The 27,245-nt window shown below is 39.7% G+C and overlaps 1 protein-coding gene across 15 annotated transcripts in view; it reads left to right on the top strand.

The window, feature by feature from the left end:
• Positions 1-27,245, top strand: part of FKBP5 (FKBP prolyl isomerase 5) — a 155,182-nt gene that overhangs the window by 82,850 nt on the left and 45,087 nt on the right. For 13 of the 15 annotated variants that reach the window (XR_010157984.1, XM_016955334.3, XM_518427.7 and 10 more), the window contains 4 exons: positions 2,989-3,112; positions 8,642-8,786; positions 25,568-25,710; positions 26,636-26,750. Coding sequence is in view for 14 of the 15 variants with exons in the window: in XM_016955334.3 (XP_016810823.1) it covers positions 3,008-3,112; positions 8,642-8,786; positions 25,568-25,710; positions 26,636-26,750 (508 nt within the window). In the remaining variant the exon portion in view is untranslated. Of the gene's footprint in view, positions 1-2,483; positions 2,556-2,988; positions 3,113-8,641; positions 8,787-25,567; positions 25,711-26,635; positions 26,751-27,245 lie in introns of all 15 variants that reach the window. The other 2 variants (XM_024357159.3, XM_054685725.2) reach the window with 1 other exon arrangement.

Genomic DNA, 27,245 nt, shown 5'->3' with positions numbered 1-27,245 from the left:
GAAAACATTTCTTCATTGATAGTATTTTCATTTAAAAATTTAGCTGAACTCCAAATGATGAACATTCAAAAGAAAGCATTGTCTTTGGATGATTTGAAAGCAAGTGGCAGATATCATGACACCTCACCCCTAAATACTACAGCATGTGTCTCCTATGAACAAGGATATTACTCTGCATAAAACCATAATACTATATCACATTCCAAAAGGCTGACATATAGTAGTAATAAGCTAATATGCAGTCTCCTGTTCCAAGTTCTTATATTTTGTCCCCTAATCCAGGATCCAGCCAAGGATCACTGATTACACTTGGTTGTCATATCTCTATAGTCTCCTTTAATCTGGAACAGACCTCCCGTCTCTCCCTCTCTCTCTTTCTCTTTTTTTATCTTTTAAGAGATGGGGTCTCACCCTTCGGCCCAGGCTGGAGTACAGTGGCATGATCACAGTTCACTGCAGTCTCAAACTCCTGAGCTCAATCAATAGTCCTTCCATCTCAGCCACCTGAGTAGTTGGGACTACAGATGCACGCCACCTTTTTGGTTCTTTATGTTGTTAACATTTTTTCAGGAGTGTAGGCCAATGGTCTTGTAGAGTGCTCCACAATCTGTTTTTGTCTTTTCTTCCTGATTAGTTTCAGGTTAAACATTTTTGATAGGGATAGCACATAGGTGATAGCACATCTAAATCACATCACTACATCATATTAGGAGACAGAGTAATAGCAGTTTTTTTCATTATTGGTGATGCAGAGTTTGGTTATGATGCAGATCACTTGTTAAAGTGTTATCAGTCAGATTGTTTTACTTGAAAGGTCTTTTTCCTTTTTTAATAATAAGTAATCTGTGGGGTACTTTCCCAATAACCTCTCACCTGGTGGTTTTCATTTGTTCAGTGCTTTACACCCAGAGATCTATTGATGGATGTCAGCATCTCTGTGAATCCCCAGGAAATTTTTTTGTGTGCATATATTTTCCCAGGCATACAGTCCAGGACCCTCCAAATATTTAAGAGATCTTTTCCCTCTGTTATCAAGGTGCCTTTTACAAGTTTCTGTGCATCACAGAAGCATATTATAAGCAGTGGGTTTCTAGAAGCTGGGAACCAATCCCGTTCTTCTGATTTTCCTGATTATCTAGCTCACCTCATGTAGAGCTAGGTACATAATTTTTGTTGTTTGTTTGAGAACGATTGTTCTGGCCTTTCGCTTATCCTGAGCCAAACATTTGGATCTTTCATGTTTGGTATAAAGCGTACTAGAAACTAGAGCAGAGAGACTTAGCCCCTGGTTTTTGGTGTTCTCATTTGAAGATTTTGGGGCACAACAATTGGATTTGTGTCTTTGTTGAACTGAATAGTGGTCATTTGGAAATGAGTTAAAACACTACAGTATATGTTTTAGTTGTCTAATTATAGTTGTATCAATAAGACATTTTCTGCAAGTGCAGAAAGACTCTTTGACTCTGTAGACAAGAAGGCTCAGGAGTTGAGTTTAGGGGGCATTAAGTTTGTTATTAGCCTAATGTGTAATAGCTGTAGGAGTGATTCCTTCTTGATTTTCCCTGCCCAAACAGGGAGCAGTGTGGAATTCATCATAGCAGTGGTTAGCTGTGTTTTGCTTAGCCCATGATTAGCCTGTTGGTTACATTGGTTTGCCTTGCATGAAAAAATGTCTGTCAGGTGACTACCAATAACAATAAGAGCTAACATTTGAATAGTATACCTTAAAAATACACATTATACCACTTCATCCAGAAGATTATCTGTGAAAACAGGTATTTTTATTCTAATCACATAGGTAAGGAAAAAAATCTTAGAGAAGTTAAGGTAGCCAACATCAAACAGCTTGTAAGGAGCAGAGGAAGAACCCCCCAAATTCCATTACAAATTCCTTGCACTTTTTGTCTTACCATTCTCAAAGGTAGAGGCATTCTAGGGAATCTAAATATGAACAAAGCATGGACCTTGCTCTGAAGCATCTTTTAAACCTAACAGGCGCATAGTCTTATGAATCTCTTACAGACAACAAATCGAGAGAAGAGCTAAGGAAGTACATAAAAGGGCAAAATGGCCTACAAATAGAGGGTCAAGGTTGGTATGACAGAAGTAGGATTTGAGAGAGGTGGATGTTTTGGAAACAAGAAAGGGAGTGACCAGAAGAATGACTATGGGAAAGCACTGGGTTTGTTGTAGAGGTGGAATTGGCCTAGTTTGGCTGGAGCATGAGCTGCATGAAAGAAAGTAAAATAAAATAATGGCAGCTAGAACTCAAAGATAGATTAGGGCCAGATTGTGAAGGGCCTTGAATGCCACATGGAAGAACATTCTGTAGGTATTTTGGGCAGGAGATGAAAAATGACCCTACAGAAGGCCCAATAATGATGATAAATGGTTAAACATGTTTAAGTTACCAATCTATGCTAATCTTTTAAGAAATGTTATCTCACTGTAACTATGAATAGTGTACTGTGTCCATTTTGCAGATGAAAAATGAAGGCTCAGCAAGATTAAGGAAACTGGAAATGTCAAGAGCTGCAGCTAGGACCCAGACTTGGGTCTGTTGGATTCTAAATCCTGTTCTGTGTCTCACTGTGATTGATATATTGTCACTTCTTTTATTAAGAACTGATAAGGTCTTAATCCTCTGTCAAGAATATGGCTATAGAAAAAGGATGTTTTCAAAGTTGTGAAGGGACTGCTTCTCACCATGTTATGTTAAGGAATGTAATCACTACCCAACTTGACTTGTACTGTTCTCTGTTTTGAGACCAGAGCTAGATGGGAAATTAAAGAATTGGATGATGTTTTATTTACATGCCTGATGACATCAATACATGCTCATAGCAAATGCCTTTGTTTTCATTTTCAGTATCTAAGCTTATTGGCCCTAAGTAAATCTTAGGTTAGGTAGAGCTCAGTTCCCAGGGGCATTCAAGATTCATAAAGAAGGGATATTTTTCCCAGCTAAAATATTTTTCTTCTTACCAGGTTCTCTACTTAAAAGACAATGACTACTGATGAAGGTGCCAAGAACAATGGAGAAAGCCCCACAGCCACTGTTGCTGAGCAGGGAGAGGATATTACCTCCAAAAAAGACAGGGGAGTATTAAAGGTGAGGCCACAAAGCTGAGTGACATACAAGGAAACCTGCTGTCTGGAAAGATTATTTATAACATCTCTTTCTGAGGGGGGCTGGGGTGGATAATGTTTATTGAGGGTTACTAAGTGCCAAACACTAGAGCTAGATTCTCATTTTGTCTTCATAACTTCAAGGTTTTTTTTAAGAGTTGAGTCTCGTTATGTTGCCCAGGCTGGTCTTGAGCTCCTGGGTTCAAGTGATCTTCCCATCTCAGCTTCCTGAGTAGCTGGGATTTTCTTTTTAAATTAATTAATTAAATTTTTGAGAGAGGGCATCTCATTATGTTGCTCAGGCAAGTCTTGAAATCCTGGCCTCAAGCAATCCTCCCACCTCAGCCTTCTGAGTAGCTGGGATTATAGGCACGAGCCACTGTGCCCAGCTAGAGATTTTAATTTTTAATCTCAGATTATAGATGTTGAAATTGAGACTGGGCTAGGTAAATTAACTTGCCTAATATCATATATCTTAGTAATGCAGATTTACCTGGGGTTCAGGTCCAAGTTATATCTCACTCTAAAGGGCTATGTTTCCCTATTCTCAGAGTATACAAATAGGTTACTATTTTAATGTATCCTTTTAGTACACTAAAGCTAGCTAATGACAATTTTGAAGACTTTTTAAGGAAAGAAAAGCTAACTTGAAAAATTCAAAGGGGTTTTATTTTATTTTATTTTATTTTGAGACAGAGTCTCCCTCTGTTGCCTGGGCTGGAGTGCAGTGGCGTGATCTCAGCTCACTGCAACCTCCGCCTCCTGGATTCAAGCAATTCTGCCTCAGCCTCCCGAGTAGCTGGGATTACAGGCGCCTGCTACCATGCCTGGCTAATTTTTATGGAGACGGGGTTTCACCATGTTGGCCAGGCTGGTCTTGAACTCCTGACCTCAGGTAATCCGCCTGCCTTGGCCTCCCAAAGTGTTGGGATTACAGGCATGAGCCACCGTGCCCGGCCCAAAGGGGTTTATTTTTATATATAAATATTGTTCCTGTGTACAATGAAGATATCTTTTGCGATTTCCTCAGAGAATATATCTTACTTTTGAATTAGCTTTCCTACTTATTAAAGCACTATACAGTCATTCACCATATAATGACATTTCAGTCAGTGACAGACTGCACCTTCAGCGGTGGTCCCATAAGATTATAATGAGGCTGAAAAGTTCCTATGGCCTAGTGGTGCCATAGCTGTTGTAGCATGGGTAGTACAGTGTATTATGCGTTTGTGGTGATGTGGGTGTAAACAAACCTACTGCACTGCAGTCACAGTTATGTATAGTACATAATACTTGATAATAAATGTTTATATTACTGGTTTATGTGTTTACTGTACTTTCTATCATTATTTTAGAGTGTGCTTCTTATTTTTTAAAAAGTTAACTGTAAAACACCCTTGGCTGAGTGCAGTGGCTCATGCCTGTAATCCCAGCACCCTGGGAGGCCAAGGCAAGAGGATCACTTGAGGCCAGGAGTTCAAGACCAGCCTGGGCAACATAGTAAGACCCTTATCTGTAGAAAAAAAATTAAAAAAATTAGCCAGGCATAGTGGCATGTACCTGTAGTTTCTACTACTCAGGAGACTGAGGCAGGAGGATCATGTAAGCCTGGGAGTTCCAAGCTGCAGTGAACTATGATCATACCACTGCATTCTAGCCTGGGTGAGAGTGAGATCCTGTCTCAAAAACAAATGAACAAACAAAAAACAGCCTTGGGCAGGTCCTTCAGGAGGTATTCAAGAAGAAGGCATTGTTATTATAGGAGACAGCAGCTCCATGCATGTTATTGTCCTGAAGACCTTCCAGTGGGACAAGATGTGGTGGTGGAAGACAGTGATACTGATGATCCTGACCCTCTGTAGGCCTAGGTTTATGTATGTGTTTGTGTCTTAGTTTTAAACAAAAAAAAGTTTAAAAAGTAAAAGAATAAAAAATTTAAAAAATAGAAAAATGCTTATAGAATAAGGATATAAAGAAAGAAAATATTTTTGTACAGCTGTACAGTGTTTGTGTTCTAAGTGTCATTACAAGAGTCAAAGCTAAAAAAAAAGTTTACACAGTAAAAATGTTATAGTAAGCTAAGATTGATTTATTATTAAAGAAAGAAAAAAATTTTAAAATAAATGTAGTCTAGGTGTCCAGTGTTTATAAAGTCTACGGTAGTGTATGGTAATATCCTAGGCCTTCACGTTCACTCACTGCTCACTCGCTGACTCATCCAGAACAACTTCCAGTCCTGCAAGTTCCATTCATGGTAAGTGTTCTGTATAGGTGTACCATTTTTTGTCTTGTATACCTTTTATTACTGTACCTTTTTCTTTGTTGAGATATGTTTAGATACACAAATACCACTGTTTTACAATTGCCTGCAGTATTCAGTGCAGTAACACAATGTACAGGTTTGTAGCCTTGGAGCAGTAGGCCAAACCACCTAACGTGGGTGTGTACAAGTAGGCCAGGCCATCTAGGTTTGTGTAAGTACACTCTGAGATGTTCACATAAGGATGAAATCATCTAAGAACACATTTCTCAGAACATATCCCTGTCCTTAAGCGATGCATGACTGTGTGTGTTTCTTCACTCTATAGTTAATCATTTTCACGTGCATTTCTTTTGTTTTGTTTCTTACAACAATGTGGTGAGACAATCAGAGCATCTCTTGATTCTTCCATCTTATAAGTGAATAAGCTGAATCTGAGAAAGATTAAGTGGCTTTAGTCACATTAAGTAGTTATTTCTCCTACACCATTGTTAACACATGTAAGTTTTGTATAGTTAAGTTTTGTTTTTCCTGAAAAGATTATCTGATGCATTCTGAATATTACCAGGATGCTGAGTTTTAATATCTCTTGTGCCAGCAGTAGCAAGTAAGAATTTTTGTTTTGTATAACTTTGCTTATGTGAAAGCCTTCTGTGCCTGGATCTCTTCTGAATATATGTGAATTGCTATTATGTGCTAAGTCAAATTTTGGAGACCTGCAGCTATAGAATAAGGGCTTTATGCTATAGATTTATATCCTATTGTCTTCTTTTAGAAGGCTTCTCAACCTTGTAGCTATAGTTACTCATCCTAAATTCCAGGAAGCTTCTAGAAACAGTGGAGACTTTGCAGGCTGTCCTCAGTATCTCCCTGCCTCTGTTTACGACTTACCCTTTCATCTTTTCAGAGTGCCCACGCCCAGAGAACATGATCCCCAACTTGCCTCAGACCCTGTTCTGTTCTAGGGAGTAAATCTAATTGCAAGATTTTTAGGCTTATTAAGAAACATTTGAGATTTGAAGCCCTTTAAATTATATCATTTATCATTGTCTAGAGCCTCGGATTTCACCATGAGGCTTTTGGTTAAGATTTAAATAGGTCTAGTAACTGTGCAAGCTAGGGCAATTTAGTTAACCTCTTTGTGATTAAGTTCCTGTTTGTAAAATTAGAATAATAATGCCATCAACCTCATAAGAGTTATTAGGATTAGGTGAAGCACTTAGCATAGTGCCTGTCCTATAGTAATCTATCTTATTAACTATTACGTATTTTTTAAAAAAGAACCAGTGCTGGTTTGGAAATTCAGTAACTATCTGAGGAAGATAAAAGATGGATTTATATTTTAAAAATTAATAGAACCTAGATTGTGTTCTTAAGGCAACTCTAGATTTAGGCACAAATTTATCTTGCTAGGGAAGCCTGAAGTGATACCATAGTACCATTTGCTGGTGTGGATGGCTCTCTGACTCTCTGGTAGCCATTCATCCCACATGCCCAGTTACTGTTTATAGTCCTAGAAATGCAGATTCCTTCCACGTGAGGCTTACAGTTGAGCATAGCCTCCCAAATACCACATGCAGTTCGTGAACATGAGCAATTGTAGAATATTGCATAATATATTTTAGATTAATGTTTTGAGACTTTTTTTTTTCTTTTGAAGTCCTAGAAGGGCAGTAATGTTTCTTTGCCTTTAAAGAATATTTGGGGCTGGATGCGGTAGCTCATACCTGTAATCCCAGCACTTTAGGAGGCTGAGGCGGGAGAATCACTGGAACTCAGGAGTTCCAAACCAGCCTGGGCAACGTAGCAAGATCTCATCTCTACTAAAAATAAAAAAATTAGCCAGGCGTGGTGGCATGTGCCTGTAGTCTCTGCTACTCGGGAGGCTGAGGTGGGATGATCACTTGAGCTGGGTGATAGAGGCTACAGTGAGCTATGATTGTACCACCGCATGCACTCCAGCCTGGGTAAAAGAGCAAGACCCCGTCTCAAAAAATAAAATAAAGATGTTTGGGCTTTTGCGTTAGGAAAGCTGTGGAATTTAAGTTCACAGTGTTTATGTGATATTTATGTTAGGCAGAGGGTATACTTGTAAAAAAAGAATTTAGGAGCAAATAATCGAATTATTTAAATAAAACTCAAAGCAAACTCCTTCCCCAAAAAGATGTTCATCAGATGTTAGCTACCATCCTCTGTTATCTACCAAAAATGATTAATTTGGCATAGATGATTAACAAATTACACCATCACACACCTGGATTTGATTTTCTTTTCCCAGAACTGACCAAATACATTAGCAGCTTGCTCTGCCAAGAACAAAATAAATACACTGGATTTTACAAAAGTTAAATACTTTACTAGAAAACAAGTTATTCAGTATCATATCAAGCAGTGCAATGATACTCATGTTTTTTACAGATAGACTATGTTTCAAATAATAGGAAATGTAACCTGTTTTACCAGGAAATTGGGCTTTCTGAAAATAAACAAGCAGAATCTAGTCAGAAGCTAATGTTTTTAGCAAAGGAGGGAAATAAAATTACACCTTTGAAGCTTTGCTTAAGCTTCTTTTTGAATATTTTAAAAGTCCACCATTCTTTCTGGTCTAAGTCAGTGTGTATATGGACTAGCTCACAAGCCTGTGTTAGAGAGTTTAGTGTCGGGCGCGGTGGCTCATGCTTGTAATCCCAGCACTTTGGGAGGCTGAGGTGGGTGGATCACGAGGTCAGGAGTTCGAGACCAGCCTGGCCAACATGGTGAAACCCCATCTCTACTAAAAATACAAAAATTAGCTGAGCACGGAGGTGCACACCTGTAATCCCAGCTACTCGGGAGGCTGAGGCAGGAGAATTGCTTGAACCTGGGAGGCAGAGGTTGCAGTGAGCCGAGATCGTGCCATTGCACTCCAGCCTGGGCGACAGGGCAAGACTCCGTCTCAAAAAAAAAAAAAAAAAAAAAGAGTTTACTGTCAAAATATAGGGCATTAAACCAATAAACAGGATTTATTGGTTAATTCTTTGAAGGAATAAATAGTGTGATTAGCAATAAAAGTAGATATAAAAGACAGGTTGGTAAAGGACAGTTTTCTAACAATGAGTTATTGTGAGGAATGAAGGGAGGCATTAGAAAGAATGGATAATAGTATATTTGCCTATCTGCCTGGATGTCTTGGGATGGACTGTGTGACCTTTTTATTCTCTGATTACAAGTAAAAAGTTTCACCTCCTTTTTCTTAATGTTTGTCTTTTCTAGATTGTCAAAAGAGTGGGGAATGGTGAGGAAACGCCGATGATTGGAGACAAAGTTTATGTCCATTACAAAGGAAAATTGTCAAATGGAAAGAAGTTTGATTCCAGTCATGATAGAAATGAACCATTTGTCTTTAGTCTTGGCAAAGGTAAGAGGGTATTTTTTTGAGTTGTGTTTTACTTAGCTTTATTACTATTTGTAATATATAGGAGCAGAAGATTCTATCCTTTCTAAAAGTAAAGATATTTTAGAGTAGTAGTACTCAAAGAATGGTCTGAGAATCACTAGGGCTCCCTGAGATCTTTTTAGGGGGTCCCAAATGTCATTTATTTTCATAACAATACTAAGATATTATTTGCCTTTTTACTGTATTGACATTTATTTGCACTGATGGTACAAAAGCTGCAGTGGTAAAAAAAAATGCTGGTTCCTTAACACAAATCAAGGCAGTGGTAACCAGCTGTTCCAGTAGTCATGGTATTTTCCACTGCCACTCCTTCACTGTTTACATAAGGGAAAAAGCTAGTTTCACGTAAGAATGTCCTGATAAAGCAGTAAAAATTATTGGTTTTATTAAAACCCAATCTTTGAGTTTCACATCACTTTGATATTCTGTGACAGAAAGGGAAGCACGTGTAGAGCACTTCTGTACCCCAAAGTATGATGGTTGTCTCAAGGAAAAGTACTTGTGCTCTTGTTTTAGTTGAGATCTGAACTAACTGCATTTATTTCATGAGATACCATTTTTACTTGAAAGGACAAATCTGATTATGGAGACTTGATTCAGTATTTGGCAGGTGTTTTTCTGAGAATGAATGGAGTAAGTCTGTCACTTCAAGGAAAAACAACTGACAATGTTTTTTGCCATTAAGTTTTCAAGTAAAAATTATAGTTTAGGAGAACTCCTATTTGCCACTGTGGGCTTATTTGCCACTGTGGGCTTGACAGCTTCCGAAGACTTTTCTGATGAGATTGGTGGGTATTAATGAATGTGGTTTTAAATATACAATGAAATGTGTCCACATTTGGAAGATCTGTATAACTAAGAATGAATATTTTCTCAGTGACCAATGCAAGATGTTACAAGATCATGTGTGAATAAACAATTCATTCAAAGTTAGACCAACGGATTTTAATGTAACAGTATGAAAAGTTCACTGATACACTTTCAGTTTCCACATTGTAATTGACTTTTATGAATCTTACAAGTTGTACAGTTTTGATGTAGTATCAGATAATTATATTCACAATTATCTAAAAGGTTGTTAAAGGGCTCCTACCCTTTTCAGCTATCTATCTTTGTGGGTTTGGATTTTTTTCTCCATGTACTTCAACCAAAATTGCAACAGATGAATGCAGAAATAGATATGAGAATCTGGTTGTCTCGTGTTACAAGTCAAACACATTTCCACATGTATAACATTCTAAAACAATGACACTCGTCTCACTAATTTTTTTTTATTTTGGAAAATACAAAATATACAAATACTTTGTACAAAATTAAATTACTTATATTAACATGGGGTTATTCTAAAATGAATTATTAAATAACTACTTTTTTACTAAATCTCAGTAGATATGTCAAATAAACAAAAGCTCTTTGGAGTCCTCAATTTTTAAGATGTTAAGGGGTCCTGAGGAAAAAAGGTTGAGAACTACTATTTTCAAGTATTAAGTATGATTTTTACTGAATTATTTTCAAATGCCTTTTTTTTTTTTTTTTTTTTGAGACAGGGTCTCGATCTGTCACCCGGGCCGGCTCACTGTAGCCTCGACCTCTCAGGCTCAAGTGATCCTCCCAACTCAGCCCCGCAAATAGCTGGGAATACAGGTGCGTGCCACCATGTCTGGCTCGCTCTGTCGCCCAGGCTGGAGTGTAGTAGCACCATCTCGGCCCACTGCAGCCTCCACTTCCGAGTTTCAAGCAAGATTGTCATGCCTAAGCCCCCCAAGTAGCTGGGACTACAGGCGTGCACCACCACGCCTGGCTAATTTTTGTGTTTTTTGTAGAGATGGGGCTTTGCCATGTTGGCCAGGCTAGCCATGAACTCCTGACCTCAGGTGATCCGCCCACCTCAGCCCCCCCAAACACCTGGGATTACAGGCATGAGCCGCCATGCCCAGCCTAATTTTTTTTTTTTTTTTTTTTTTTTTTTTTTTTTGTAGAGACAAGGTTTCACCATGTTGCCCAGGCTAGTCTTGAACTCCTGGGCTCAAGCAATCTGCCCGCCTCAGCCTCCCAAAGTGCTAGGATTATAAGCATGAGCCACCACACCTGGCCTCAAATGCTGTTAAATGTCTTTAGTTCATTTAATATTCTTATTTTTTAATCTTGTAGGAATAATAGCCCATACATCAAATTAAACTTTGTAGAACATGTGGCTTATTGGAAGTTGGTGGCTGAGTTACATCTTTTATTCTTGTCTGCCACAGACAAGCAACTGTAGTTTGTTCCTAGATTAGGGAAAAAAGAAGTATTCCCCCTATTCACCACCATGGCTATGTGTGGACTTCATTCCCTTGTCCTTCAGCTCAGTATCTAGTTGAATTGCTAACTAAGCATGGATCTGGAAAGGAAATATAGTAAGCAGGAACTGAGGAGTTACTTTCTGTCTCTTGCCACTCAGCCTTCCCTGCTTCCTGTATCATTTGTGTGCCTGGTGAATTCTGCTTCCCGTCCAGCTGTGCTCTTTCCAAGCTCCAGTTCTGGCCATGCCCCTGCTCCCTTCTCCTTTGGGTCTTTAGTAGGTTAATGGCTCATGAGATATTAATTTTTTGTTTGAATAGGATAGCAGTAAAAATCAAATACAGTCTTGTGGCAGATAATTATGACAGTTATTTTAGAATTTTGTTGTTGTTGTTGATTTAGGGATATGAACCTCCAGGGCTGCCAGAATGGATGTGGCATCATTATTTAGGTGACCTAAGAGTGACTGACCTTGTCAGACCCCCTTGTTCCTGCCACCTGCTAAATCCTTACTCTATCCTTAGAATTCTTGTCTTAAAGAAGTTGAGAGTTAAGATAACAGGTCCTTTTAGCAGTTATCTTGGTGAGCAGAATTAAGAATTGTTGAGAATTTATATTGGTATCTTCTCTACTGAGATTTTCTCAGTAAAACACTATGGTGAATGAGTTTCCTGGAATTTTAAGCAGAGTGAGAAGATTTTCTGAGTTTTTTTTTTTTTTAAATACAAGTTGGGAGAAAAAAAAGAGTCAACTTTCAGTTGACTTTGTACCTCTGACACACCTGTCTAGAGTCAGTGCAGTCTCATGGAAAAAGCTTCCAGCCGGGCATTAGGAAGCCAGGGTTCCTGTCTTCCCTGTTCCTTGTGGTGTGTTAACATGAGTAAGCCACTTAATCTTACCTGCTTCTGTAAAAAGAAGTCTGTGGAGAGCCTATGTGATTCCATTCTTGTTCCTTCTGCAAAGAATGTGGGAACAAAAACCATAAAAGACTAATACCAACACAAAGAGACCCTTAGAGGCCTCCTTAAGATGGTAATTGGAAATACTAGGATAGAGCAATATACCTCTGGTAAAACATCTATAACATAATGTATTTAGTTGCCTACAAAACAAGAAACATTGGTTAGGCAGTTTATAGTTTTGTGGGGTTTTTTTCCTTTTTTTTTTTTTTTTTGAGATGGAATCTCACTCTGTAGCCCAAGCTGAAGTGCAGTGATGTGATCTTGGCTCACTGCAACGTCTGCCTCTGGGGCTCAAGTGATTCTCATGCCTCAGCCTCCCCAGTATCTGGGACTTCAGGCGCGCCCCACCACGCTTGGCTAATTTTTTGTGTTTTAGTAGAGACAGGGTTTCACCATGTTGCCCAGGGTGGTCTCGAACTTTTGAGCTCAGGTGATCCTCCTGCCTTATCCTCCCAAAGTGCTGGGATTACAGGCATGAGCCACTGTGCCCAGACTATAGTTTTATACTTATATTTTATAGCATTAGGTAGTTTATCAAAATGAAGAAAATAATATAACTGGACAGTAGTATAAATATTATTCATTGAACTCCATTGATCCCTTATATTGTACCTCTCCCAAGGGAATAAATAGAAATATTTCAATGGAAAGTCATCTTAATTTGGGGATTCTAGTATGACTTCAATATTTAACATAGAACTATAAGAGCCTATCTGTAAAAATCCCATTGAAAAGATAAACATATCATAAAATACATAAACAAATTCAAGCTATACCTACACTTGCTTTGTATATGTCTTTTGCTTGGTGTATGTCTGTTGCTTTTATCATACCATCTTTTTCTCTTTTCTTTTTTTTTTTTTCTTTCTGAGACGGAGTTTTACTCTTGTTGCCCAAGCTGGAGTGCAATGGCATGATCTCAGCTCACTGTGACCTCCACCTCCCAGGTTCAAGCAATTCTCCTGCCTCAGCCTCCCAAGTAGCTGGGATTACAGGCATGCGCCACCACACCTGGCTAATTTTGTATTTTTAGTAGAGACGGAGTTTCACCATGTTGGCCAGGCTGGTTTTGAACTCCTGACCTCAGGTGATCCACCCGTTTTGGCCTCCCAACGTGCTGGGATTACAGGCGTGAGCTACCGCGCCTGGCCAGCCGTACCATCTTTTAAACTCTATTCTTTACTTTCTTCATCTAAGGTTATGATAATCATATATACTACATATATTATATATGATTATATAAGTATATATTATTATGTTGAGGATTAAGATAATGTACACCATCGCCTAGCATTCAGCCTAACAAATGGTAAGCACTCAGATGTTGATTATTATTGTGGCAGTGTTAGGATTTTTGACTGGTTTTATAATGGAATGGTAAAAGTTGTGTTATAACATCTTGGGTCCTGACTTCATCTGTTGACTATGCATGCATACAAACCTTTGAAACAATGCTCAGCCATCTTGCTTAGCCCCAGGAAGTTGGGAAAGACAGAATCAATCTAAGGGAACTGATTATTACTACTGTGGAATATGTTACAGAAATTAGAGTGAAGAGGTGATGATTTCTCTAACTAGGTTTTCTTAACTAAATATTAGACGTTGTGAATTATTAGAACTGGTCATAGCCCATTTAAAAAGAAGCTGAATTAAGAACGAGGATTTTCATACATACTTCTATAATAGGGGTTCTGTTCTTTTACCCTACTCCCCCCAGCAAATATATTTTCACTAAAATGGAAGAGGGCAATAGATTTGGAGGATGAAAGACTTATTTCTACCCTTTTTTTTTTTTTTGAGACAGAGTCTCGCTCTGTCGCCCAGGCTGAAATGCAGTGGCGTGATCTCCGCTCACTGCAACCTCCGCCTCCCGGATTCAAGCGATTCTCTTGCCTCAGCCTCCTGAGTAGCTGGGACTACAGGTGCATACTACCATGCCTGGCTAATTTTTGTATTTTTAGTAGAGATGGGGTTTCACCATGTTGGCCAGGATGGTCTTGATCTCCTGACCTCATGATCCACCCACCTCGGCCTCCCAAAGTGCTGAGATTACAGGCGTGAGCCACCGCACCCAGCCTCAATCTTACTATTTTTTGGATTCTTTGTACAATTAGTATAATTTAGGTGACAATCATATTAACATTTGTGTCCAAGCCACTTTGGTTTTTTTATTGAGGTATTATTTACATATAATAAAGTTTACCCTTTTAAGTATATAGTTTGATGAATTTTGATAATATTTCTGTAACTACCACCACAATCAAAATATAAAACAATTTATTTACCCTAAAAAGTATTTTTATGTCCTTTTGCAGTCACTTTCCTTCCTGGACCCTGAGCCCCAGGCAGTCACTAACTTGGTTTCTGTTACTATAATTTTGCCTTTTGTAGAATTTCATATAAACAGAATCTTGTATTATCTTTGGTGTTGACTTTCACTTAACATAATGACTTTGGGATTCATGCATGTTGAATTCCTGAGAAGTATTCCACAATTTGGGAATGCCACAGTTTGTTCACCCATTCAAAAATAGGACATTTGGTTGTTTGCAATTTGGGGCTATTCAGTTTTTCATATCCTTACTAACACGTATTGTCGATCTTTTTAACTTTAGCCATTCTAGTAAGTATGAAGTAGTATCTCACCTTGGTTTTTGTTTGCATTTCCCTGATGACTAGTGATGATTGAGGGTCTCTCTTCTTGTGCCTAGTGGGCATTTGTATGTTTTCTTTTGTAAAGTGTCTGTTCAGATCTTCTGCCCATTTTAAAACATCAGTTGTTTGTCTTACTGAGTTGTACTTAAAAGGACAAGCACTTTGGCAAATATGATCTCCCAGTCTGTCTTGCCTTTTTATTTTCTTAATTGTTCTTTGGAAAAGTAAAAGTTTTTACTTCTGATTAAGTCAGCTTTATCAGTTTTTTCTTTTATGGTTTGGTTACCTACTGTTATTAACCATTTTTGGTTTGATGTGATTTTTTGTTTACTATATTACAGACTAAGGTACAGAGAAGCTCGGTAAATTGCCCAAGGCTATACAGTAAGTGGCAGAGCCAGGATTCAAATCCAGGTAGTCTTTCTTAAGTTATGTTAGATCTTAAGGTTTAAAACATAGCCCAAACCAGGTACAGAAATGAAGTAGGTCCTGGTTAGCAGTATTTATCGAGTGCCTGATATACAGTAGAAATTTCTCTTTTTTTTTGAGACGGAGTCTCGCTCTCGCTCAGGCTGGAGTGCAGTGGCACGATCTCGGCTCACTGCAACCTCTGCCTCCCGGGTTCAAGTGATTCTCCTGCCTCAGCCTCTTGAGTAGCTGGGATTACAGGCATGCACCACCATGCCTGGCTAATTTTTATATTTTTAGTAGAGACGGGGTTTCACCATGTTGGCCAGGATGGTCTCAATCTCCTGACCTCGTGATCCGCCCGCCTTGGCCTCCCAAAGTGCTAGTATTACAGGGGTGAGCCACTGCACCCAGCCACAGTAGACATTTCTTACCAGTAATGATATGTCATAGTAAGGTTTATCAAAAGCACTGGCGCTTGTGTTCGCTCGCTCTCTCTCTCTCTCTCTCTCTCTCTCTCTCTCTCTCTTCCTCCTCCTCCTTCTTTCTCTCTCTCTTTCTCTCCAGAGACTTGCTCTGTTATCGGGGCTGGAATGCAATGGTGCCATCATAACTCACTACAGCATTGAACTCCTAGGCTTCAGTGATCCTCCTGCCTCAGCCTCCCAGAGTGCTGGGATTACAAGCATGAGTCACTGCACTCAGCCAATATATTCTTAGTATCTGTTTACTTTTTTTTACATGCAGTTTAGGAGCATTCAGGAGATTTGTAAGGAAAGCTTTTAGGCTAAAATATTTAATTTTTTTAATTGTCCCCAAAAGTGTGAGCCAGAAAGACAGCAAACTTTAAGAAAGTACTTACTTTGGTTTTTCCTGGTACTTTGCGATAGAGGAGGAATGCTTCCAATTTCCACTGCTGAGTGGGTATCAGGGACGAGCTGATTTAGGCTGTGGAAAGCTGAGCAAATTTCTCACTCCATTTAAATTCGATATTACATCATGCCTTTGTTCTCTTTTTGAGTACAGTGTTGTGGTGCTATAATTCTTTGCAAAGAGTAATTAAAACATGACCCCTGCCTTCAAGTATGTAACAATTTAGTCTGGCAGAGTTGATCCTTAAGGCTGTCCCAGGACAGATAATGCTACCATATCTGTTTTCTTTCCCTGTTTTTTGTTTTTTTTTTTTTAATTATAAGCCATGAAGGTGGGGAGAGATTATCCTGTGATTAGTTCTCTTAGTAGTTAGAGAAATGACAAAAATACAATGTAACATAAGATATGAATACTTTAAAAGAGTCTTAAACATAAATTACTGTAATCTCAGCAGTTTGGGAGGCCAAGGCAGGAGGATCAGTTGAACCCAAGGGTTCAAGACCAGCCTGGACAACATGGTGAAACCCCATCTCTACAAAAAAATACAAAAATTAGCCAGGTGTGGTGGTGCACGCCTATAGTCCCAGCTTTCTCAGGAGGCTGAGATGGGAGGATCACTGGAGCCCAGGAGGTCAAGGCTGCAGTGAGCTATGATCACATGCCTTCACTCCAGCCTGGGTGACAGAGCGAGACACTGACTCAAAACAAAATACATAAATTAATTTGTTTAATTCATGATTAGTTACTATTGGTAGGGAGTAGGGATGATTATTAGAGCCCTTTTATAGCTATTTTAAAATAAAACTAGGCCAGGCGTGGTGGCTCATGCCTGTAATCCCGGCACGTTGGGAGGCCGAGGCGGGCAGATCACCTGAGTTTAGAAGTTCAAGACCAGCCTGGCCAACATAGTGAAACCCTGTCTCTACTACAAATACAAAAATTAGCTGGTGTGGTGGCACATGCCTATAATCCCAGCTACTGGGGAGGCTGAGGCAGGAGAATCACTTGAGCCTGGGAGTGGAGGTTGCAGTAAGCCGAGATTGTGCCATTGCACTCCAGCCTGGGCAACAGAGCAAGATTCCATCTCAAAAAAACAAAAACAAAAAAACCTAAAATATATGAGGAAAAGGTACACAGGAAAAATAATTTGCTTTATTTAGTATAAAAAGAAGAAAGGATTTCTGTATTATCTATTATATGAGGTTTTTCTTATTTTTAACATAAAAATTAGCAGAATATGCAAGTAGTTAAAATAGAGATCAGAAATTGGTACTAAGTCCTAGGAATCCCTCAAGGAAGGTGAAGCAGGAATGAATCAGATGCATTTTTATTACCTGAAGCTTATTAGTGATTAACCTTAAGTGTTTGTCAACTTTTATATTTTGAAAGAAAATCTTTTACAGTTAAAATATTTACCTTTCTTGTTCTTTTCTACTCCCATATGAAAAAGTAATTTTTTTCCTGTATGATATGGTGTAGCTTTCATCCTATAGTGTGTTCAAGATGCTCATATTCAAATGTAAACGTACATTTAAAAGGTAGTGATTTTTCAACAAGGGTGCCAAGACCATTCAGTAGGAGAAAGAACAGTCTTTTCAACAAATGGTGTTGGAAAAGCTAGATATCCACATGTAAAAGAATGAAATTGGGTCCTTATCTTACACCATCTCAAAAATTAACTCAAAATGGATCAAAGACCTAAATGCAAGATCTAAACCTTGCATTAGAAACCTTCCCATAAGAATATGGAGGAAGGCCGGGCACAGTGGCTCACACCTGTAATGCCAGCACTTTGGGAGGCCGAGGCGGGCGGATCACCTGAGGTTAGGAATTCAAGACCAGCCCTGACCAATATGGTGAAACCCCGTCTCTACTAAAAAAAAAAAAAAAAAAATTAGCTGGGCATGGTGGGCATGCCTATAATCCCAGCTACTTGGGAGGCGGAGGCAGGAGAATCGCTTGAACCCGGGAGGCAGAAGTTGCAGTGAGCCAAGATCACACCATTGCACTCCAGCCTAGGCAACAAGAATGAAACTATGTCTCAAAAAAAAAGAAAAAAGAAAAGATAAAGAATATGGAGGAAAGGCTTCATGACATTGGATTTTGCAGTGGTTTCTTGGCATGACATCAACAGTACAGGCAACAAAAGTAAAACAATTAAACATAAATTACTGTACATCATAAACATAAATTAGAATACATCAAAATTAAAAACTTTTGTACATCAAACAGTAACAGAATGAAAGGCAGCCTATGGAATGGGAGAAAAATGTTTGCAAATCTTATATCTGATAAGGGATTAATACCCAGAATACACAAACAACTCCTATAACTCAACAAAAACAACAAAATAGCCTAATTTAAAAATGGGTAAAGGACCAGTTGCAGTGGCCATACCTGTAATCCCAGCATTTTGGGAGACCTAGGTGGGAGGGTCACTTAGACGCCAGGAGTTCAAGACCAGTCTGGGCAACATAGCGATACCCTGTCTCTAAAAACTTTTTAAAAACTGGGCAAAGGGCTTGAAATTTCTCCAAAGAAGATATAAAAATGGACAACAAGCATATGAAAAGATGTTCAACATCACTAATCATTAGGGAAATGCAAGTCAAAACCACAGTGAAGTATTACCCTCATACCGGTTAGAATGGGTACTGTTAAAAAAAGAGAAAACAACAAGTGTTGATGAGGATGTAGAGAAATTGGAACCCTTATGCACTGTTGGTGGGAATGTAAAATAGTGCAGCTGCTGTGGAAAACGGTATGGAAGTTCCTCAAAAAATTAAAAATAGAGTTACCATGTTGATCTAGCAGTTCTACTTGTGGGCATATAACCAACAGAATTGAAAGCAGGGTCTTGAAGAGATATTTGTACACTCATGTTTGTAGCAGCATTATTAACAGCAACCAAAAGGTGGAAGCAACTGAAGTGTCCTTCAATAGATGAATAGATAAACAAAATGTGATATAAACGTACAGTGGAATATTTACGTTTTAAAGAAAAATTCTGGCAGATGCTACAACATGGACGAACCTTGAGGGCATTATACTAAGTGAAGTAATCCAGTGACAAAAAGAAAAGTACTGTCTGATTCCATTTATATGAGTTATCTATCCAGAGTAGTCAAATTCATAAAAACAAAGTAGAATAGAAGTTGCCAAAGATTAGGGAAGGAGGAAATGTTTAATGGGTATAAAATTTTAGTTTTGCAAGATGAAAAAGTTCTGGAGATTGGTTGCACAACAATGTGAATATACTTAAAAATAGTGAACTGTGCACTTTAAAATAGCTAAGATGGTAAATTCTTTTTTTTTTCCCCCACAATTAAGCGTTTTTTTTAAAACTCAAGGAGAAAACATTATGTAGTCAGAATGTTCTGAAGTGGTCACTATAGTCTTTACTATAAATGAAACTGTTAAGTGATTAAAATGTTGTATCTTAAAATATGTTATATAATTTTTTTAAACCAGAAAAAAGTGTAACATTACAGAAGGAAGAAAAAGCATAATGCATTGCTTTTATACTGGGCTTTGTATGCTTTTAAACTTTTTCACCTGCCTATAGTTACATACGTATAAAAAGCATTTAAATTTAGTAATAGCTATATTACACATTTGTATACATATATATTCTTGTTTTATATTTTATTACAAATGGAATAAGACTCCTGAAATTGATAAATTGTGTGTAAGCTAGTAAAATTGAAGTCCAGATCAAGTGTAAGAATAAATTGACGTGGCCAGGCACGGTGGCTCACGCCTGTAATCCCAGCACTTTGGGAGGCTGAGGCAGGCGGATCACGAGGTCAGGAGATTGAGACCATCCTGGCTAACACGATGAAACTCCATCTCTACTAAAAATACAAAAAATTAGCCAGGCGTGGTGGCTAGCGCCTGTAGTCCCAGCTACTCGGGAGGCTGAGGCAGGAGAATGGCGTGAACCCGGGAGGCGGAGCTTGCGGTGAGCAGAGATAGGACCACTGCACCCCAGCCTGGGCAACAGAGCGAGACTCTGTCTCAAAAATAAATAAATAAATAAATAAATAAATAAATAAATAAATAAATAAATTGACATTATGTATTCTTGGTGTTTTTTTTTTTTTTTTTTTTGAGATGGAGTCTTGCTCTGTCGCCCAGGCTGGAGTGCAGTGGCGCAATCTCGGCTCACGGAAAGCTCCGCCTCCCAGGTTCACGCCATTCTCCTGCCTCAGCCTCCCGAGTAGCTGGGACTACAGGCGCTCACCACCACGCCCAGCTAATTTTTTGTATTTTTAGTAGAGACGGGATTTCACCATGTTAGCCAGGATGGTCTCAATCCTCTGACCTCGTGATCTGCCCACCTCGGCCTCCCAAAGTGCTGGGATTACAGGCCTGAGCCACCGCACCGGCCTATTCTTGGTGTATGTTACCTATGACTGAGATCCTGAAGATGAAGAATCTTTAAAATGTTTATGCTTTGGGGGTTGGGCATGGTGACTCACACCTGTAATCCCAGGACTTCGGGAGGCCGAGGTGGGCAGACCACTTGAGGTCAGGAGTTTGAGACCAGCCTGACCAACGTGGTGAAACCCTGTCTCTACCAAAAAATACAAAAATTACGTAAGTGTAGTGGCACGTGCCTGTAATCCCAGCTACTTGGGAGTCTGAGGCACGAGAATTGCTTGAACCCAGGAGGCAGAGATTGCAATGAGCCAAGATCGTGCCACTGCACTCCAGCCTGGGCAACAAAGTGAGACCCTGTCTCAAAAAGAAGAAAATATTTATGTTTTTGGTCCAGTAATTCTACATCTAGGAATTTAACCTAAGAAAATGTGTAGAAGCTTGCTTAACCCACTCCAGGCTAATTGATGCTCTCCATTCTGTTTGCATATATACTGAGTGATACAACTGGTTTCTTGTTCTGTGGTGTGGTCTCACACACTGCTCCCGTCAGTGAGTGGGCCTTGTCAGTGCCCTGCAGCCACAGACCACTAGGAACACACCTATAGTTGAACACGTTGGTTCATTACTTGTGAGGGAGGATGCACACCATGCAAACTGTGGAGTATCTCAGTAAGAGTGTTAGAAGGAATATTTTATAGGACTTGTGCTTGTATTAGGTGATTTTGGGGAGTTTAAGAAAGCAGAGCTTTCTCGATTGGATACTGTTAGGATGTGGGGTGATTGATGTTTGGGTATCTTAATAAATCTTATTAGGACGTGGGCCAACTAGAGTAGAGTGAGACCAAAGCTAGAACTGGTAGAGAAGCAGCAGTCACTCATATTAGCCAGGAGAGGGGGATGTTTGGTATTTTGTAAAAATACTCAGTGACCTTGTTTTTTTCCTCTGGGCTTAGACAAAAAAAATTTTTTTTTCTTTTTTGAAATGGAGCTGGGGTGCAGTGGCGTGATCTCAGCTCACTGCAACCTCCACCTCCCAGGTTCAAGCAATTCTCCTGCCTCAGCCTCCCAAGTAGCTGGGATTACAGGCGTGAGCCACCGTGCCCGGCCAGACAAAATTTTGAAGTATTTTTGTTTTGTCTCACTTGAACACAGTCTCAGAGTGACCTTGTCTCATGTTGATATTTTGCGAGATTGTTTATGTCCCACAGGAGAATAATATGGCCTCCCTATGATCCCTAGGCCAGCTTCAAACAGCACTGAGGTCCAGCTGTAAGTGTTCAAGCAGTTTCCAGATGTTGGGGAGGCTACTTTTTCTTTCTCAAACTCTTGTTAAGAATCAGTTGAAGCCAGGTGCCTGTAGTCTCAGCCACTCAGAAGCTGAGGTGGGAGGATCACTTGAGCCAGGAGTTTGAGTCCAGCCTGAGCAACATAGCAAGACCCTGTCTCTTAAAAAGGAAAAAAACTGGGCTGATGCACTGGCTCACACCTGTAATCCCAGCACTTTGGAAAGCTGAAGCAGAAGTATCACTTGAGGCTAGGAGTTCAAGACCGACCTGGGCAATGTAGCAAGACTCCATATCTACAGAAAATCATGGTGGTATTCACCTGTAGTCCTAGCTACTAGGGAGGCAGAGGCAGGAGATTCACTTGAGCCCAGGAGCTCAAGACCAGCCTGGGCAACATGGTGAGACTGCCTACAAAAAAAAAAAAAAAAAAGAAAAGAAAATTAGCCCAATGTGGTGGTACATGTCTGTGGTCCCAGCTACTTGGGAGGCTAAGGTGGGAGGACCGCTTGAGCCTGGGAGGTTGAGGCTGCAGTAAGCTATACTCACATCATCGCACTCCAGTCTGTGTGACAGAGCAAGACCCTGTCTCTTAAAAAAAAAAAAAGTGATGTAGCCATTTCGTAAAGACAGTGGGGCAATAACTATCAAATTTAAAATGCATATCACCTTTGCACTTCCAGGAATTTACACTCCAAATATACTTATGCAAAGCAGGCAAACATACATGGACAAGTAGTCTCATTAGATTACTGTTGGTAATATATGCATCAATAGAAGATTGTAGTATTATACACCCATTAAGAATGAGGTAGGTCTATTTGCATTTATTATGATGATGATGTCTTTCCTTTATCAAATACATATTATGTGCCGGGCACCGTGCCATGCATTTGATGTGTTTTATCTAATAATTCTTAATTTTTTTTTTTTTTTTTTGAGACGGAGTCTTGCTCTTTCGCCCAGGCTGGAGTGCAGTGGTGCGATCTCGGCTCACTGAAAGCTCCTCCTTCTGGGTTCACGCCATTCTCCTGCCTCAGCCTCCCTAGTAGCTGGGACTACAGGCGCCTGCCACCATGCCTGGCTAATTTTTTGTATTTTTAGTGGAGGTGGGGTTTCACCGTGTGAGCCAGGATGGTTTCAATCTCCTGACCTTGTGATCCGCCCGCCTCGGCCTCCCAAAGTGCTGGGATTACAGGCGTGAGCCACCATGCCCGGCCTTATCTAATAATTCTTAAAACAACTATTAATATATGGCAAGTATGGTTATTATTTACATTTTGCAGGTGAGGAGACTAAGCACAGAGATTAAATAACTTGCACAAGTTTACACAGATAGTAAAGGGCAAACTTGGTATTCAAATCCAGGTATTCTGAAGTTAGAGTATGCTGCATTTTTGACCTCTAAAACGTACATCCTCCTTTGTACTGATGGAGAAAGAGGATGAAGATATATAATAAATGAAAAAGTAGTTTAGAACTGAATGTCTAGTTTGCTGTCATTTGTATTTTAAATTTTTTTAAAAAGTGACAGCACACAGTAGGATACCAAAGAAACGTAACAGTGACTTATAAGGAGCAGATGGATGGCCTTTCAGCTTTCACTTTCCATCTCTTTCATGGGTGTTTTAATAATAGGCATGTATTACTTGATTTTTTTTTTTTTTTAAGAGACAGGGTCTCGCTCTGTCACCTAGTCTGGAGTGCAGTGACATAATCATTGCTCACTGTAGCCTCTTACTCCTAGGTTCAAGCTATTCTCCTGTCTTAACCTCCAAAGTAGCTGGAGCTACAAGCATATGCCACCATGCCGCACTAATTTTTTAAATTTTTGTAGAGATGGAGTTTCACTATGTTGCCCTGGCTGGTCTTAAAACTCTTGGGCTCAAGTGGATGCTCCTGCTTGGCCTTCCAAAATCTGAGATGAGAGCTATGAGCCGCTATTCCTGGCCACTTACATATATTTTTAACTGAAATAAATGTAGCTGACATTTTGAAAAGTTGTAATATTTAATGAAGATTAAGCTAAGGTCATGAATGAAAAATGGTTTATCTATCCCTGCTTACATACTGTTATGTAGGGTTTCCCTTGTCCTAATATCCTACCACCAGCTCACTTCAAATTCACTTCCTCTGGGGTTCATCTCTTATCTGATCCTACTTTGAATACTTACATTTTTGTTTTTGTTTTTTGAGACAGGTCAGGGTCTCCACTCTGCTGCCCAGGCTGGAGTGCAGTGGCATGATCTCAGCTCACTGCAGCCTTGACCTCCTGGACTCAAGTAGTCCTCCCTCCTCAGCCTGCTGAGTAGCTGGCAAGCACCACCATGCCTGGCTCATTTTTTAAATATATTTTTTTGTGGAGATGGGGTTTCACCATGTTGCCTGGGCTGGTCTCAAACTCCTAAGCTCAAGGGATCTGCCCGCCTTGGCCTCCCAAAGTGCTGGGATTACAGCTGGGATTACAGGCGCGAGCCAACGTGCCCAGCCCCCAGATACTTAATATTTTTGATTGACAGAGTACCTCATTTGTCATTTAGCCTTTTTTTTTTTTTTTGGAGACAGAGTCTTGCTGTGTCGCCCAGGCTGGAGAGCAGTGGCATGATCTCTACTCACTGCAACCTCCGCCTCCCAGGTTCAAGCAATTCTCCTGCCTCAGCCTCCTAAGTAGCTGGGATTACAGGCACGCACTACCATGCCTGGCTAATTTTTGTATTTTTAGTAGAGACGGGGTTTCACCATGTTGGCCAGGCTTGAATTCCTGGCCTCAAGTGATCCGCCTGTCTTGGCCTCCCAAACTTCTGGGATTACAGGCGTGAGCCACCATGCCCCACCAAAATGTAATTTAGCCTTTTAAATTGCCTAAATTTTCTATTGTTTCCGAAAGGACTTGATACTGCTTACAGTAAGATAATGATGCACATCATAGGAACTATAAACATTGAGATTACAATTATATAGCCTAATATAGTTCTACAATTGAGCAGTAAATTTAACTTAGTTTCCTGGAAGTAGGCAAAAAATAAAATATTTTAAGTTCTGTAGTTGTGGTTTGACAAAAAGACACATATGTTTTTGTTTAAAGGAACATTTTTCTGATTCTAAATTTTGAGAAGAAATGTGTTTCATGGACCCTTTTATGCAATTTATACTGTTCTGGTTACTTCTTGTTTTGTTGTTTTTTTTGTCTACCCAACTAAATTATAAGCTTCCTTAGGACAAACTATTTTTCAATACTATTTTTGTTCTGTCTCTGCCTAGAAAATGTGCGCTTATTATAGTTGAAATGATAAATTAGGCAACAATTGCAACATAGCCATATTTCATGGATAATGTTACCACCAGTTTTCAAAGACTTAATTTTTGAGTAGTTTAGGAATTTATACTACTTTCATCCCTTTCAGCAGGGAATCCTTTTTGAGACAGGGTCTCACTCTGTCACCCAGGCTAGAGTGCAGTGGCATAATCATGACTCACTGAAGCCTCAATCTCCTGGGCTCCCAGGCTTAAGCTGTCCTCCCACCACAGCCTCTGGAGTAGCTGGGACTACAGGTGTGCACCATACCCAGCTGTGTTCTTTGGTTCTTTGGGGTGTTTTTTTTTTTTTTAGAGATGAGGTCTTGCTGTGTTGCCCAGGCTGGTGTCAAATTCCTGGACTCAAGCAGTCCTCCCACCTCAACCTCCCAAAGTGCTGGGCCGATCAACAGGGAATTTTTTATGATAGCCTTCAAAAAAAAATTATTTATTTATTTGTATGTAGCACTCTGTCATCTTGTAGCCCATACTTTCTAGCTGAGTATGTAGTATGAAAAACTGGAAATTAGAACTTTTGTTTTATGAAAGTTAAATCTTTTTAAATAGGGCTTATAGCTTTCAACTACCTTTTCCTTTCTCTTAGGCCAAGTCATCAAGGCATGGGACATTGGGGTGGCTACCATGAAGAAAGGAGAGATATGCCATTTACTGTGCAAACCAGAATATGCATATGGCTCGGCTGGCAGTCTCCCTAAAATTCCCTCGAATGCAACTCTCTTTTTTGAGGCAAGTATGTGTGTGATGTTGCCTTGTCAGCATCTGCTCTACAATAGGAATGGCTTTGAAGCAACAGGCAGTGGGAAAAGGAGCTAAGCTTGCTATAGAGAATCAGATCCAACTTACTTATTTTGGAGCATGGCTTCTTGAATTGTTTCCCACAAACCCAAGGGTGCGCGTGCCAGTGCTTTCTTAGAAACGTGTTTCTAGCACAAAAAGGTCATATCCAAATAAACAAAAGACACTACACTTAGAAATAAAGATTCTGGTCCATGGTGTGAGTGTGACATACTCAAAATTGACCAGAGTACAGGATGGAAATGTTGGCGATAAATGTTGAAATATGCCTATGTCACGTTGCAGGGTATTTACATATTATAAAAATTTATATGTCACAGATCTCACTTCTCTAGAAGCCATTGGTGGTGATAAAACATTATTCATCCTATGTTGAATTACATATATTTGGCAAAACTTGATTTTTAAGAACCACCCCAGCTAGGTAAAATACACCTTTAATCAGTCGTAGGTCACATTCATGAGATTTATTCTTACATTTTGAGAAGGGAACTCCATAAACCCAGGATGGGAAAGTTGTGGCCTCAAACAAAATAGTTCTACACCAGCACCTTGTAGCTCTGGCTTTTTGCCTACAGGGTAGTTTTCCTAGTATTTCCTGTCTTTGCACTGCAGTCCCTTAGGATATAGTTCTAGACATTAGCATTACATGAAGTTCTTTCCAAGTATGGAAAAGTATAGTGGGTTTTTTTTTTTTTTTTTGCTACTTTTCCAATAATTAAGATGCATAGATGAATGTATATATTTTAAAACAGCTTTATTTTGTAAAATGAAATAATTGGTTGCCCTTGCCTTCACATATGTTCAGTTGGCTTTATTTGGTCTTTTCTCAGCTGAATTCCTTTTTTCTTTCTAGATTGAGCTCCTTGATTTCAAAGGAGAGGATTTATTTGAAGATGGAGGCATTATCCGGAGAACCAAACGGAAAGGAGAGGGATATTCAAATCCAAACGAAGGAGCAACAGTAGAAAGTAAGTATTAAAGTAAGAGGGAACTAGTCCTTAAAAGTTGGGCCATTTATGTGGACGAAATGGAGACTTTAAAAAAAAATGTTTGTAGAAATGAATATCGGCTGTGCGCAGTGACTCACGCCTGTAATCCCAGCACTTTGGGAGGTCGAGGCAGGTGGATTGCCTGAGCTCAGGAGTTTGAGACCAGCCTGGCCAGCATGGCGAAACCCCATCTCTACTAAAAATACAAAAAACTAGCCAGGCGTGGTGGTGCACGCCTGTATTCCCAGCTACTCGGGAGGCTGAGGCATGAGAATCACTTGAACCCGGGAGGCGGGGGTTGCAATAAGCCGAGATGGTGCTACTGCACTCCAGCCTGGATGACAAAGCAAGACTCTGTCTCAAAAAAAAAAGTATTGAATATATCTCAAAGATAGTCTTAGCTGGGCACAGTGGCTCATGCCTGTAATTCCAGCACTTTGGGAGGCCGAGGCAGGAGGATCTCTTGAGCTTAGG

The sequence above is a fragment of the Pan troglodytes genome, chromosome 5 (genome assembly GCF_028858775.2).
Source record: "Pan troglodytes isolate AG18354 chromosome 5, NHGRI_mPanTro3-v2.0_pri, whole genome shotgun sequence".
Taxonomy (NCBI): Eukaryota; Metazoa; Chordata; class Mammalia; order Primates; family Hominidae; genus Pan; species Pan troglodytes.
Note: the sequence above shows the minus strand (reverse complement) of the source record. Positions and strands in the feature narration are given on the sequence as shown.